General features: G+C 36.4%; 1 protein-coding gene across 1 annotated transcript in view; it reads left to right on the top strand.

Annotated features, from left to right (window-relative positions):
• The window catches only part of USH2A (usherin), a gene marked incomplete at its 3' end in the record, with an annotated part of 372,555 nt that overhangs the window by 153,345 nt on the left and 204,248 nt on the right, over nucleotides 1–14,962 (top strand). The window contains exons 30-31 of the mRNA XM_084203202.1: nucleotides 7,052–7,165; nucleotides 9,504–9,665. Coding sequence (XP_084059328.1) covers nucleotides 7,052–7,165; nucleotides 9,504–9,665 — 276 coding nt within the window. The remainder of the gene's footprint in view (nucleotides 1–7,051; nucleotides 7,166–9,503; nucleotides 9,666–14,962) is intronic.

The following is a 14,962-nucleotide window of genomic DNA, read 5'->3' as shown; positions in this document are numbered from 1 at the left end:
CTTAGAATGGTCTGGCTGCTGCTTTGCTGCCTCCCATAAGGTATTTATACATTTTGATAGATCACCCTGGGCCTTGTCTTTCCTGAGATGATCAGTCCCAGCTCTCTCACTCTCAGAAGAGATGTGCTCCTGTCTTTTTACCATCTTTGTGGCCCTTTTTGTATCATCCAGACTTGCTGAGTGTGCAGACTTCCCCCATCATCAAAGTCATTGATAAAGGTATTGAACAGTATCCCAGAACCTTGGGATACACCCCAGCTGTCTTGCCTCTGTGTTTTGTGCCACTGATCACAATCCTCTGATGTTTCTCCTGTCAAGCACATGCAAAATCCCCATTTTATAATTCAGATTTCTATTGCTGTAGAATTCGGGGGATTGACCAGCCTCTAAACTGTGGGCTTTAATGATACCTACAAATAATAATTAAATAAAATGTGCTGCAAAAGAATTCACACACTATTGGTATTTATTCCTCTTTCATGTTTTGTCTTTCAAGTTTGTATGATTTTGCAGTTCATTCCACCTCTGTCATTGCTGCAATAGCCGAGGGCTGGTGTTGTGGCTGCACACGTGGTAATGAGAAAATTGTGGTCGACAGCTGCCATTCCCTCCTTCCCGTGACACGTGTTTGTAATTACTTTTCACCTTTTACTCTTTTATGCTTGACAGATGAATATCTCAGGAAAAGTTAATGTAATGATTTAATATGGTTAATCAAAGTCTCTGAGCTGTGCTGTGGTTTTGAAAGCTCTCTAGCTCGAGAGTCTCTCAGAAGAGGAGACAGGGCCACCTGTCAGTGGCCCTGCCAGTGACAGATCAGCCAGGGCTGGACAGTGGGGCCATAGCGCTGGGGGAAGCTTGCTGCCAGCCTGGCAAATGCCCATGCTCTGGCAAATGCTGTCAGCTGAGAGATTGTGTCTCTCAGGGGAAGCTCTGCCAGTCCCCTGCCTAAGCAGCCTGTGGCTGTGGAACTGGCCTCTGCACCCTGACTGGTCCCTCTGATGGGATTCGGGGGTCTCTGTCTGAGATGGATATTAGAAAATGTGGTTTCTCTCAGGCTTATTTCATCTGTGTGGGTTGAAATGAGCAATTTAGCACCAATGGAAAGTTTGCTGTGTGAAGCTGTTGGTGAATTGCTTGGGCAATACTGTCATGCACTTGAAATGACTTGAAAGCTCTTGGTTTGCACAAATATTTTACACTCAAAGTATTCCTATACTGCAGTTAATGAGATTTTTAAAATTTATAGAAAGGGATTATTGTAAACCTACTAAGAAATGTATGTAGGGCCAGAGCACTAGAAGGACTCCCAAATCCCTGCTCCAAGCCAAGACAAATTTCTAAAGTTGTAAAACTTCATATGTAGATAAGAATGTTTGTCTGGGGCAGCTACTGCAACAAGGGGTAGCTGATAGATCTGTCTGTGCCCATTAGTTTCTTTGAGTTGTCAAGTGGTGCTTGAGCTCCTAGTGACTCTAAGTCAGAGTGGCAGAATGTAGGTTCCCTTCTCCTTTCATTTAGCTGGCTTTAGTGGACTAGTGGCATATTTTTCAATATATGAATTTTAAAACAGATTATATTAATATTCTACAGTATTAAAATTCAAACTTGATTGAGTTTAAACCTAAATGAATCTTGTTTACAGTCCAATACTGTTGTATAAATTTATTCTTACAAAATATAAATTGTGTGATTAAATAAATCTGAGCATTTTATCAAAATTACATAAACTCAAAATTACATAAAAATATCCATATTTTTAGTAATAAAAAGAAGTTATTTTCTTAATGTTTTTCAGGCTAGAAAGGATTGTTATGTTTTTATAAACAGATTAAAAAAATCTGCAAAAAAGTAAATGGTATTTCCTTGTTTCTCCAGAAACTTTTAAAGATAATCATACTGCAGAAAATAAGCAATGATTAAGTTATTTGGAATGATCAAGGGTTAAACAGTGATAGATATTACGAAGCCAGTACTCTCTGTGGTTAATTAACTCTTGGCGCAAAATTGCACTGTTCAGTTAAGGTTTTCTGCAAACTGAAGCAGCTGGAGAGTTGCCTGTGCTGGGAGGAATGTAACAGGCTTCCTTGAACCACTGCAAACTGAATTGCATCTTAACAGGCAGTGGAGCTTGTATATGGTTTGTTATGAAGTTTTTTTGTTCGAAAAAAAGGGTCTTTCAAGCCGCCTAAATGCAATAATTAAAGTGAACCTTTATTTATTATTATAAGCCAAAGAGTTGGACTAGGTGCCCTCCTGTTGAGTAGTTCTTCATTTTATGACTCATACTATACTTAGTTAGAAGATGCTTTAAAAATGCAGATGTATGTGACAGATTGATGTGCACAGGCTTTCGGTTCAGAATTGCATATGTGGAAGACACATGTACTTAAACAGTTTTTGCTACAATCTGTCAAAACAAAGTCAGTTGAGGACTTCCTTTTCTGATCAGTGGACTGTGATTAAGTGTACTGTGGCAATGATGCATCTCGACACACAAGTGACTTTGTTGGACAGATGCTGTATGACCTCGGGCATTCAAGTTAGCTAAATAATCTGGGTTTGGGGAGGAAAGATTTAATAATTTTTGTTTTTAAAGCTTAGACAAGAATTAAGGTAAATCTAAAGGTCAAGTGTTGTTTCAGTTGCAGTAGGTCTATTTCTAAATAGGTCCTCATGAAAGAGCTTGCTAGGGAGGAAACAATGAAAAAATCAGGCAAAGAAAAGTCCCTTTGGCAAAATAATACACTAAGTTTTTATGAACAGAATATTAGCCCTCATACTGTAGTGGTAAACCTTTTTTTTTTTTTTTTTAATGAGAAGTACTAGTTTTCCACTCAAAATGTGCCACAATGCTGCGGAATATGGCTGTATTGTCTAAATGTATGTGAACTCCCTTTGAGAGGTAGTGAACAAAAGAAATATTTGCCTTATGGGGAAGTGAAGGGAAAAAAAGCTGCATAAGTAATATTTTTATATACTACATGCATTAGAACATTGAGTGGAGTGGACCTAAATATGAAACTGCCTCTGACTAGCCCACACACCCATTTTACCATAAATTCATTGTTGACCCCTTTGCTATTCCCCATATCCATGTTGTTATCCCTTCACTGCTAGAATGAACCTAGCATTTTCTCTCTTGCACAACTTTAAACCTTGACTTTCAATATTGCAAATAATTAAAGACCATTTAAATAAAAGTATAGACAATTAAATACTAGTTTTGCATATAAAGTGGGCTAAATGTTCTAGGTGTGATTCCAGATCACTCTTTTAGACTGTTAACTTTACATCCATATTTAACAAATGACATTATTCAGTTTCATGGGGTCACTGTGTCAAAATGTCTGTGTTAGAACTTTAATTTATTTCCAAAGGTTCTTTGGGCAGATAGGAGTGGTGTGTTAAAATGATTTAGCATCTCCACTTCCCCATGTGGATTTTAAGGCTTCGAATGTAGTCTATGATCTAAATTTTGAGTTTAGGTGGATTCAGCTGCTCGGTAGTGGCAGACTGAATTCGTGGGACCCACATCCCAAATGTGTGAGGCCAACCCTCTTCTTAAATACTGATGATGTCTCTAATCCTATCTCCTGATCAAAGTGACAATTTATTCACCTCTCTCTTGTTAGCATTAATAGAATGCCTGCAGGTGTGGCCAAATTTTGCCTTGTTAGCACCCCATCTTGGAAAGTCTGATGGACTCTTATCAGATCAGCAATTATTGGGTATAGACAAGAGATGCCAGTCTGAGAGTGTGATAATTGAGGAGTTAGGGAAAGTTTTTTTAAAGCTGTCAGCCAGCTTCATTGGATCATAGGCTATTTTTTACTTCAAAATTTATTTTGCTGTTCTTTAAATTAATTCACATGTATCAGTGATGATCTTTGCTGTGGGACTGCTGACTTTGTATTTCAGTGTAGTCAGGTGCTGAGTGTAAATTTCACTGACTGACTGAAAGTGCAGGGGAAATGAGTGGGTAATGAGAGCAGAGCAGCCAGTTCTTTAATTGAATTAAAAGCTGGGTGACACCAATGCAGACACCTGTCCAATTACAGACAGGCCAAGGTGTTTACCATTGCTGTACAAGCGATTTGAAGATGACAGAAATCTTTCCGCCCACAGATTAACATAATGAAGGAGAACAGATTACAGTGGATGCTGGCCAAACAGATAGGATGGCAGCTGAGAAAAAAGTAGTTTGCTGAAGTATGTAAATAAAATCTGTGCACTTTCTATTGCCTACCTATGCACATCTGTTTCTTTGTGGAAAAAAAATAGTGCAAGAGTACATGTGAAGGAAACACATTAATTAGGAAATGAAAAAAACATTTTTAAGTTGCTGCCTTCACTGAATGAATTTTTTAAACAAAAACCTCCTGTAGCAAAAGAGTTTATATGTTTGCCTTTTTTTTTTTTTTCATGCAAATTCTCTCAGCCTTTCACAGACCTACCTATGCAATGGGAAGTCTGTTGTGCTTCATAATAAAACCTCCCTACTTTGTCAAAAGTAAACCAAACAGTCCAGTCCAAACCTTCTACATGTCCTGGCATCTTTTTGGATGTCTGATATTCTGCAGCTCTCGGTGCTTGAAGCCATTGGTAACCCTACAGGATGTCTTCCATGGGGAAATGCAAGGAGCATTAATTCACCGCTTCATAAGAAACAAATGCTACACGTGCCAAATGTACAAGTCAAACTGAATTGCTTCCTAAAGCACCACAGAGTAAATAGAGAGATGGCATGTAAACGATGCCATGCTCCTCTTGGCCAGGAACTTGCAAATGTCACAGTTAGAGGATTTGGTTCCTGCTTGTCTTTATTTGTGGAGGTAATTCCCAAAGCACATTCTATAGTTTCCTGGGTTTAACCCTCTATGATCTGGAAATAAGTGGAAATACTGTCTTGTGTATAAAAGATGGACTAATGGAATTTCTGTGATGCATAATTTTGTGTAGCTTCCAATACTTTACAAGCACAGTATAATGCCTAAAGGGGGGCCGTACAAGAAAGCTGAAAAGGAATTTCGTGCAAGGGGATGTAGTGAAAGGACAAGGGGTAATGTCTTTAATCTGAAAGTGTTTAGGTTTAGGTGAGATATTGGGAAGACATTTTTTACTGTGGGCATGGTGAGGCAGTGGCACAGGTTGCCCAGAGAAGTTGTGGATGTCCCGTCCCTGGAAGTGTTCAAGGTCAGGCTGAATGGGAACCTGAGCAACCAGGTCCAGTGAAAAGTGTCCCTGCCCGTGGAAGAGGGTTGGAACCAGATGGTCTTTATGGTCCTTTTCAACTCAGACCATTCTATGAAAACGTTATTTCCTCTTTTCTGTCTTTTTGATGGGTCTTAAAAATATTCTCTGTCCATCACAGGAAGATTACAGGGACATTTCTTTTGGTGGTGACCGACGCAGCATTTTTCTCTCCTGTCACACTTAGATTGCATGTCAGTACAGCTCTCCACTGTTCACTGGGGATTTGCAAAATCAAAATTATAATCAGAGCAAGCAGATGCTGGTCAACTGGTTTTATTTTAACAATACTCTGATGTTAAAGTGATTACTTCTGAATATCTCTCCATTTGTTTGAGTAGAAGTGCACCCCAGAGAATTCAAATAGAAAGATCATTGCTATTCCAACCTTTGAAATTTTTGATTGATTGCAAGAAAAAGCATAAATGTTTCTAATTCAGTGAAAGCTAATTTCGTATTTTCCGTGTGAACACACCTTTTACAAAACACAATATAAACTTGTACAGACTGATGGTTCTACTCAGAAAATAATAAATTGTGCTGTAGCTGTTAACTTCTAACATAAATTTCTCCATGGCCTTTTTGTGATTATAAAGGGCTTATGAGGGGAAAAATATTTTTTTAATGAAACACAGTTATGTTTGCATTCTCTTAGTGTAGCAATCCAGTGAAGAGCAATAATAAGGACTAATTTTGTTTATCTGATTGTGTACATGTAATGCTGAGGGGATTTTCAGACTGCTTCTACTGCAGGACAATTGGTCAGAAATTACAGTTCTTTGACATGCTGTTGTTTTTTAAGCTAATTTGCAAAATCCCAGTTTGGGCAGTTTTGAAATAACACAATTTGCTATAAATTTTATTTTTTTTTATGAAACACCTCATTGATTTTGCTAGAGCTGTGACAGTCGAAGCGAGAACATGGTTTGAAATGAAACTTGGCATGAATTGGCCTTCTTTTAATTACTTCTGTATTTAGATTTTGTATTAATTTTTTGCTGGACATACTTTGAAGTGGGAACTGCCAATGTTTCTTAAAATGACTCTAAACTAAATTTTTTCCCTTGTAATCCTTCTGTATATGATACTTCAAAATGTTGCAAAACTTCCTGCAGTGGTAAGCAGTGATTATTATTTGTTATAACATGGAGTGGATTGATCTGTGAGAATTTAGTAACTTCTCTTCACTAACATAAGCAGGACCTGAAATAGAATAAGGCCCCATATATTTTGTTCTTCTAAACCCTTGGGTGCTGTGTCACCTGAACCATGTTGCTGTAGTGTAGCAAATATGGGTAAGTCTATATGCTGCTACTGAATGGAAGACAAGTGGGATGTTTAATAAAAAAGAGATTTCAGTTTGTGGAAGAATAGGGACATAGTTGGAGAGGTCTCATTAAAAAAAACTTGTTCTGGGAGACAATTAAAATTCCTTGGAAAAATAAGATTAATAACTGAAAAAATTTTGAGACAGGGATTAAGGAAAAAAATGTCACTCCTTTATTGTCACATTATAATATACACCTCTGTTTTGAAGTAGTACCTGTTTCAGTGAGCATGACTAAGGAAACACAGGTGCATATTTAGTACTGAAAATGGAATAAAATATAATTTGCTTTTTAATTATTTTGCAAAATTTTAGTCATGGACGGTAGCAATGAAACCTTAAATAATTTTTCTTTTTCACCTGTAACAGAAGGAGACCATATTACAAAAGTTTATTTTCCCTCTGCATGTGTCTGCATGCATTCAGTCTGTACACTGTACATGCATAACACCTTGTTTTCTTGTATTGCAGGCGTATTGAGGGGCTTGCATCCCTTCACAAACTATGCTGTAACCCTAACTGCTTGCACTTTGGCTGGCTGTACTGAGAGCTTGCATGCATTGAACATCTCCACTCCACAAGAAGGTAAAGTAATTTCAAAGGTCTTGACTTCCACATTTCAGTCATGAATAATAAAACAGGAGAAGAGCTAAACGCTGCAAAGCCATTTGCTGGAAAACCCCAACCTAATTTGATGACAAAGTGCATTGCCAGACCATAATTGCTCCATTTTTTGGGGGGTGCGAAAATGAATCAAACTCCATACCCTTTAATGACATGCATCTTTAATAGCTGTAATGCAGATTAATGGGCTTTTTAATTGCTGTTACATTGTTCATGCAAGAGCCTTGTCATTAATATGAAGCATCTGAAAGATTAATGAAAGCTTCCTCATTTTACTATGGCTCAGAAGTAAATCTAGAGACAGTCTGACTAAAAAGAATTGATTGTATGGCACAGTATGAAATTGAGAATCAAATGCTTGATTTCCATGGTTTCTTTTAACCACTAAACACCAGCAATAGGCAACAATTGTTTCAGTGTGATAAAACTGCCAAATGCCAATTGAGTTATTTATTAATTGCTGTTCAGTTTTCCTCTTTTTTTTCCTAAACACTTTTACATGTTGTTGTGCTCAAACTTAAAGGTTGTGACCGTAAATTAAGGCATCCTCTGCTTACATTAAGAGCTAGGGCACAAAGAAAGAAAAAAATACTTTCAGTTCTGACTTTAGAGTCTAGGCTGATATATATTGCACATCAATTACTAGAACAAATGCCCCAAAAATATCAGTGACATATCTAACTTCATTCTCAATTAAACGTAAAGTTCAAATCTCCTTGTTCTGTCATTCTGAAGCCATATTAATCCAGTTAAAATAGTCAGTTACTCCAAATCTACACCAGTAGAATAATGAAGACTTGGACATGTATTTATTGGATAGTAGTTATTCTTCCATGATGCAAAGTAGTTTTCAAAATTCCCTCCCTCCCACAGTTCTTTGTTTTATCTTCTCATATAAACTAGGTTGTAATACAGTACCAATAAAGTAAAATTTTGGCAGGAAGTCATGTGAATTATAGCCATAATAATTAAAAGGCTGCTGAAGTGTTTAACTGCTGCCAAGGCAGGTTGTTGTGCAAGGTGTTAGTGTGCTGAGGACAGTGCTGAAGATTGCAGTCTAAAATTGCTAGAACAGAGTTTTGGTGTGACCATTTTAGTAACTGCCAGCAGCACCAATCAAACCAAAATCCAGTTATTGCCTCTTGGATGCTCAAGATAAACAGAATGAGATTGTCTGGTGGCATTGTCCATGAAAGGGTGCAGCCTCTGACAGCCAAATACTTATTGGACCCTGTGATATAAACATGAAACACATTGTTTCAATATTTGTATATTTCTTTCTGCTGTGACATAGCAATTAAAAATGAATTGTTTATGTGCTATTTTCTCAGCTAAGTGAATAAAGCAAAAATCCTTACCTGTCATAATGGAATGATAATGGAATGGTTTAGGCAAGAGTAGTTTTTTTTTTTTTCCCCAGAGATTGAATAAAGCTATGGGGAACATGTGTTTTATCCCCTAGAAGAACTGAACAAAAAGTCAATGTGTGGAATTTCTATTTTTGGATGCTATTGTTGCATGCTCTCTAACAATAAATTGGTGATACAAAAGACAGACACCATATCACACCCTCCAGCTATCCCTGTTTCCCTATTGAAACATTCATTACTTTATATTGTTTTCATATTGCCAGGCACTGCTAGTTATTGTTTTAAATTGCTAGCACAGAGCTTGTAAATTACAAGATATTTCTCCCAGACTAAGGCCTCCACTCTGCTTCCCTTGCAATATTCACTGGGATTCCTTGTGCTTCTAATGTATAACTCATTGGAACAGTGAAAGAACTTGACTCTTAAATTATTATCCATTGCCAACTTCCAGTATATTATATACATAAAATCTACATTAAACAAACATTACTAAGTGTATTGAATTATGAAAAGTTTGAAACAAGGGGTAGGGCCTAAGAACACATCACCTTCATTGGTGGTTAGAATGATCACTTCATAGTTAGGAATAAAAACCATGAAAGAGAAAATAATTTGTATTACAAAAAGACTGCACTAAATCCTGTACCTCTCACCTTGATCAGTGTTACCAAGCTGGAAATATAAAATTATAGAAGCATAATTATTCTCCTTAAAGCAAAGAGTATATTGCTGTCTTTCATAGAAGTTTCTGTTTGGCTAGAAATTCTCACATAATATAGGAGACTTCTCAAAATTCTGGTGTGTTGCAGATATAAAATCTGTTCTGAAATTTCAGCTTTACCAGAAATCATTCTGGTAGTAATTCTTTATTATTTGTGGAAAGACAATAAATGTATAGATATGTATAACTTTATACATCTTTTCACCAGCCCCTGAAGATGTGCAGTCACCCACAGCAATATCCTTTCCCACCTTCCTGCTGATGAGTTGGAGTCCACCCAAAACACCAAATGGTATAATTACAAAATATACTTTATATATGAATGGGATACCAATTTACTCTGGGAATGGAACTAAGTGTGTTGTAAAAGGTGAGTTCTCTGCTAGATAGCATGTCAGATAGGTATCTCATGGTTGCAATGAACAATTGTTTGATTGACACCTCCTTATTTCAATGGAAAGAAAAATAATTCTAAAATTGGCTGGGTGCACTTTAAACCCTCTTGGGTTTAAATTACTCTTTGTTGGGACTCATAGAAATTAACACCACCATGGATGGTGTAGCTAAATCTTGTGCCTCTTTCACAGGATCTGAGTCATGTTTTTAGTGGTTTTATAGTATTTTGGTCTCATACCATCCAGTTCTCAAAGCAAGAAAACTGCCAACTGTTGAAGGAATTATATACAGGTTTAATAGTTTTTCATACTGCCTTCCCTAAATATTCTTAATTAGAGAGATACCGCTTTGCTTGCCTGAATAGTCTCTAATTCATTTATTAAAAATATAAACAAGTAATCTGTTTTCTTCTGATAATAGTTATGCTGTGAGCCAATAGCCAAATTATATCAATACTCTTAAAAAACTGTTACACTGAAGTTAAGTGCCCATTACTTGGCAATACAGTGACGCATGGTAATCTGACTTTCTATTTTAATGTAATTGGTGTAATTTAATGAATTATCCAAATTACTTGTTCAGACATTATGCAAACAGCAACAACAGAAATAATAATAAAAAAACAAATCAAAACAAGGAAAACTACAACAACAGCAACAGCAACAAAAGAAACCAAACAAAAAAAACCCCAAACAACCAAAAAAAATCAAAAAGAAAACATGGAGCTAGAAGTGCCATGCCACAGCAAAAGCACTATTGTGGACCCATCAGAATTTGTACATCTTGGTAGGTACAAGAGAAAATAAAGCATTTCATATTGGACAGCTTGGGGAGAAAAGGGGACCAAGGCCTTACTTTCATTTTACTGTAAAGCCTTAAAATTCAAAGCAATTTCTGCATCTTGAGTCAGTATAAAACATATTTAAAAATTCATATAGTTCAAATTTCTTTGCCTTGCACAGGCCATAAGGTACTGGTGTGGTGGGTCAGTTTTGACACTGAAAAATGAATCCAGTTAGAGAACCTCCTGAAGGCTGTTGATGATCACTATAATAAATAGTGCACACTTTAAGTCAAACTTTTTCATTCTGTATTCAAAGGTAATGGATTTTTCGTAACCATAGTAACCTTAGTGTATTTCTGGATAAATACATGAGGTATATACATTCTGGTTTTATTTTTGAATATAAACTACCACATTATGTATTACTAATAATATGAAAAATAGGATATAGGTTAGCATAATGACAGCTCAAACTAGTGTGCATTTTTCTTCTGCAAAAAATAAATATTTATCAAAAGTGTGGGTTCAATTAATTTCTCCCCCATCTCCCCAGTTTTCTGGTATTCTTGCAGTGCCATTTATCTTTTTTTTGCAAGATTTCCATTAATCTCTCATTGCCATATCATAGCACTGTTCTTAAAATTTTTGAGACTCAAATAATTGTGCTTCCAATCTTAGTAAAATCATTACTGAAATTTCATCATAGGTCCATCGTTTAACCAAAATGTTCATCTGCAACCTGATTATCAATGGGCAAGTGATGTAAAACATTTGAGGAAATGTTCACCATGATGTTGGTTGGTTGGTTTAGGTTAATGTCTGCTTGCAGTCTGAATGATAGCCAAAATGAATGCTTATTAATAGAAATTATGGTCAAGTTATTTTGTAATTCTTCTTTAAAAATATAGAAAAGCATAAGGCTTCTACCCTGAAATCTTGAGTGATATGTTAGAATACATTCAGCTGAAGTAGTCAGATGAAATCTCATCTGGTTCATAAGTTTTCTAGAGAAGCTTTTGTTGCTTTTATGTAGAAATTATTTATTTATATTTTACTAGAAATTTTTATATTATTGATCCTGTTGAGCATTTAATGACTTTGATTTCAATTAACCTAAGACATGGATCTAAAGAAAGCAGAAAGTCCTAACTTATTCAATGTAGAAGGCTGCATCAGATCATGTTACCATAAACTGTACACCACAAGACCCATTCTTTTCTACATGGTGTGGAGATCAGTGTGTTTACTTTGGGTCCATTTTTTGTAGCTGCCAATTTCTCCGTCTGCCTGAGAGAGAAGTGGCACTGTGAGCCAGCAGGCTGGGATTTGGGTCACTAGAAATCCCAGTCCTTGTGAATCGAGTTTATTCAAGATTAAATGAATAGGTCAAATTAAAGATCTATGCATAGATCTGCATAGATCTTTAATTTGACCTGATTTTGCTTCCTTTCAGACCCCAAGATTTTCTACTTTGTAGGCTAGATTTAAAAGAGGTATAACATGATCTTCTTTTTTATTTCCCCAAGGGCTACACTTTTATGGTGAAAAGTTGGAGCTTTTGGTTTTGGAGTGTTATGTTATACACGTCTTGGCTTTTCCCATATAATTATCCTTTTGTTTTCAGTATTTATGCTAGTGATTTTGGTGTCTTATTGCCACAACGTAATATACTATTGACCCTAAACAGAGAGACAAAGTTCATTGCCTCTGATATCTAAAAATTATTGACTCGCCAAAATAATTTTCCTCATTTAGGAACTATATGACTTAGTTCCTGGCCAGTAGTCTATACCAGAAAGTCATAGATTATTTCTGTGTTTTTGAAGTGCTGAATCTATGGAAATGTGTTGGTTTTCTAAACCTTTCTTTTTAAGAAGACATAAATTCTGTTTAAAAATTAGTACTTCACTGACTTTCATTTTAGACCATGGAAATTTCAATCAGTTTGGGCTAATCAATCCATAACTTGAGGAGGGATATGTTTTCTCAACACCATAATAGCAAATATATTGTTAAATTAATTTCTGATCTTGACAGTTGTTGAGGGCTTGAAATGCTCATTGATTTTCATGGAAATTCAAGTGTTTGTTTCCTCTAGGGGCTGAGCTGTAGTTAAAAAGGAAACCCTTTAAAAGCACATATGGCAAATGTACACTTTACCACATTGAAAAAGGAGACCCATTAGGCATCCATCATCCATTAGTGCCTTTAAATATTTCCCCCATATTGACAAATTTGGTTTCTGTGTTGTGAGTAATAAAACACTGAAATGAGCCAGCGCCTCTACTGCAACACCTGTATTAACTGTCTGCCTGTGATTTTTCTGCCTCCCACCTTTATGGATTTGCTTTATGTGGTGTATGTTCTGCTTGCTCATGCAATCTGGGTTGTATTTCACATCCTATATTCCAGTGAAAGCCTAATCTCTACAAGGGATGAGCCTGGAGGAAACAGTCCCAGATTGCAGGTTGAACTTCAGCTGTGTGAATCCATGGCCCTGTATTTATGCTTTCAGTTGCTCTGTGTGTGAGTACAGAAGCTCCTGTAGCCAAGACCATCATCTGCAGCTCAGGAGAGTAGTTGCAATAGGATTCTGCTCCCCAGACCTTTAGACCTTACTGTTCTGTAGATGACTAGCAGCTGTGAGGAGCTGGAGATGCTTGTACAGTTATCTTCAGAGCTCTTAACATATTGATCTTAAAAAGGCTTCTGATTTTAGGAAAATATGAACTGATTTTCCTTGGCAGCAGGAAAATATTCTTCTCATTCAAACACTCACAGTCAAAACTGAAGTTTCTACTTTGAAACATGAGGAATTCTTAATATAATTATTTTAAAGATATTTTAAAATTTATTCAAGGTATTGCTTCTTGTCTTCTCTTTTGTTTAGTCTCAGAATTTTCTACCTGTCTTAGATGAAAGGGGCAAAAGGGTCGATTTTATCCTGAAAAGAACTAGACTGCAGTAGCCTGAGCTGGTGGTACCAATACCACCAACAGAAGGGTGATCTAATAAATGCAGAATGTTATCGCATAAGCAGAGATGATCAGATGTGACCCCAGTGCTCAAGGTTTTGGTTGTGGCTTTTTGTTTTGTTCTGTTTTGTTGTGGATGGGGAACCTTGCTGATGTGAAGAAACTTTAGAAAAATGGTTAGAGCAAAATGTTCCTGTATGCTTAAAAGCTAAACATTTGATGGACTGAGAAATGCTGTTCATTGTCTAACATGTTTACAAAAGGAAATGACTTTGTGGATACATTAGAAAACAAAACAAGTCAAAAAAGTATGAACCTATCTTTGCTCTGAGCTTGGCATTGAGGATGTATGTCTGCATTTTCTGCAGCACTAGGTACTTGACAATGTTAACAAATTGTGTTCATATAATTTTCCTTGCAGAATCTAATGGTTCTCATCATGAATCTTTAAAAGGAAGATATTCTTATTAAGACTCAGCTGTATGAAACTTATTTTTCTCTGCTAACCTGAAAGAAGTGTTTCCAGTTTTTCAGGAAAGAAATCATGTCACCTATGTTACAAGGACAGACCCTCAACTGAGTTAAATGAGTACAGAGTTATCCTAAATTGCACATGCAAGAGTTTATAAAAAAATGTGACAGAGTACTTTGTAACAGGTTTGTGGGCAAAATATTAAGGAGAGCCTTGGACAAGGTGAGGAAAAGCTGTCTTGACAATTTTTTTTCTCAGAGCATGAACTAAGTTTTAGCTTACTCAAATTGTTATTTGACCTGAGTGTGGAAAGGCTGATCTCACAAAACCAGGTTAGAATGGCAGTCTTATTGCGAGGAAGAGACAGATGTTTGACATCTGTTCAATCAGGGCTTAACATATTTGAACTTAAAAAAATGGGAGAATCCCAAATTAGCACCTGTATATTTTTTGTTCCTCTGAATCAGTAGTGATTACAGTACACATCATGCACAGCCGTGTGCAATGACTACATTTTGCAGAAAAATTTGCAAAGTTTTTGGTCCTTCATACCCCAGGAATGCTACTGCTTGTTTTAAATGAGAGCTCATGATAATAAAAGCAGAATCCATCATAATATCAGTATTGCACTGATTGCCAAGTGAAACAATTTGAGCAAGAAAATCCACAGAGTTGCATATAGAAGATAATTGCAGTAAGATGTATTACTGCAAGAGGCTGAACCACTCAGAAGAAAATCCTTATCTTGTTTTTAGGGGGTTCTTTTGGTTACTTTTCACAGTTTTCAGCTACAGCCATGTTTAAGAACAACAGTTTCTAACCCTAAGGATCTGCCTTCCTTTGTTTTAGGTCCTGCTCAAGGATGACAGGTAGCTTTTGCCCTAAAGGACAAATAATAGAGAAATTCTGTAGTCCTCTGGTATATTTTCCATTTTCCAGGTGGCAGCGAAATACTTATAACTACTAAATGTAATCAGTCTGTTCTTTCACTACAGGTTTTTGAAAGAGTTGTTTGCTATCAAATACAATGTTAGTGCTAG

The sequence above is a fragment of the Fringilla coelebs genome, assembly GCF_963513975.1.
Source record: "Fringilla coelebs genome assembly, chromosome: 3".
NCBI classification, from domain to species: domain Eukaryota; kingdom Metazoa; phylum Chordata; class Aves; order Passeriformes; family Fringillidae; genus Fringilla; species Fringilla coelebs.
Note: the sequence above shows the minus strand (reverse complement) of the source record. Positions and strands in the feature narration are given on the sequence as shown.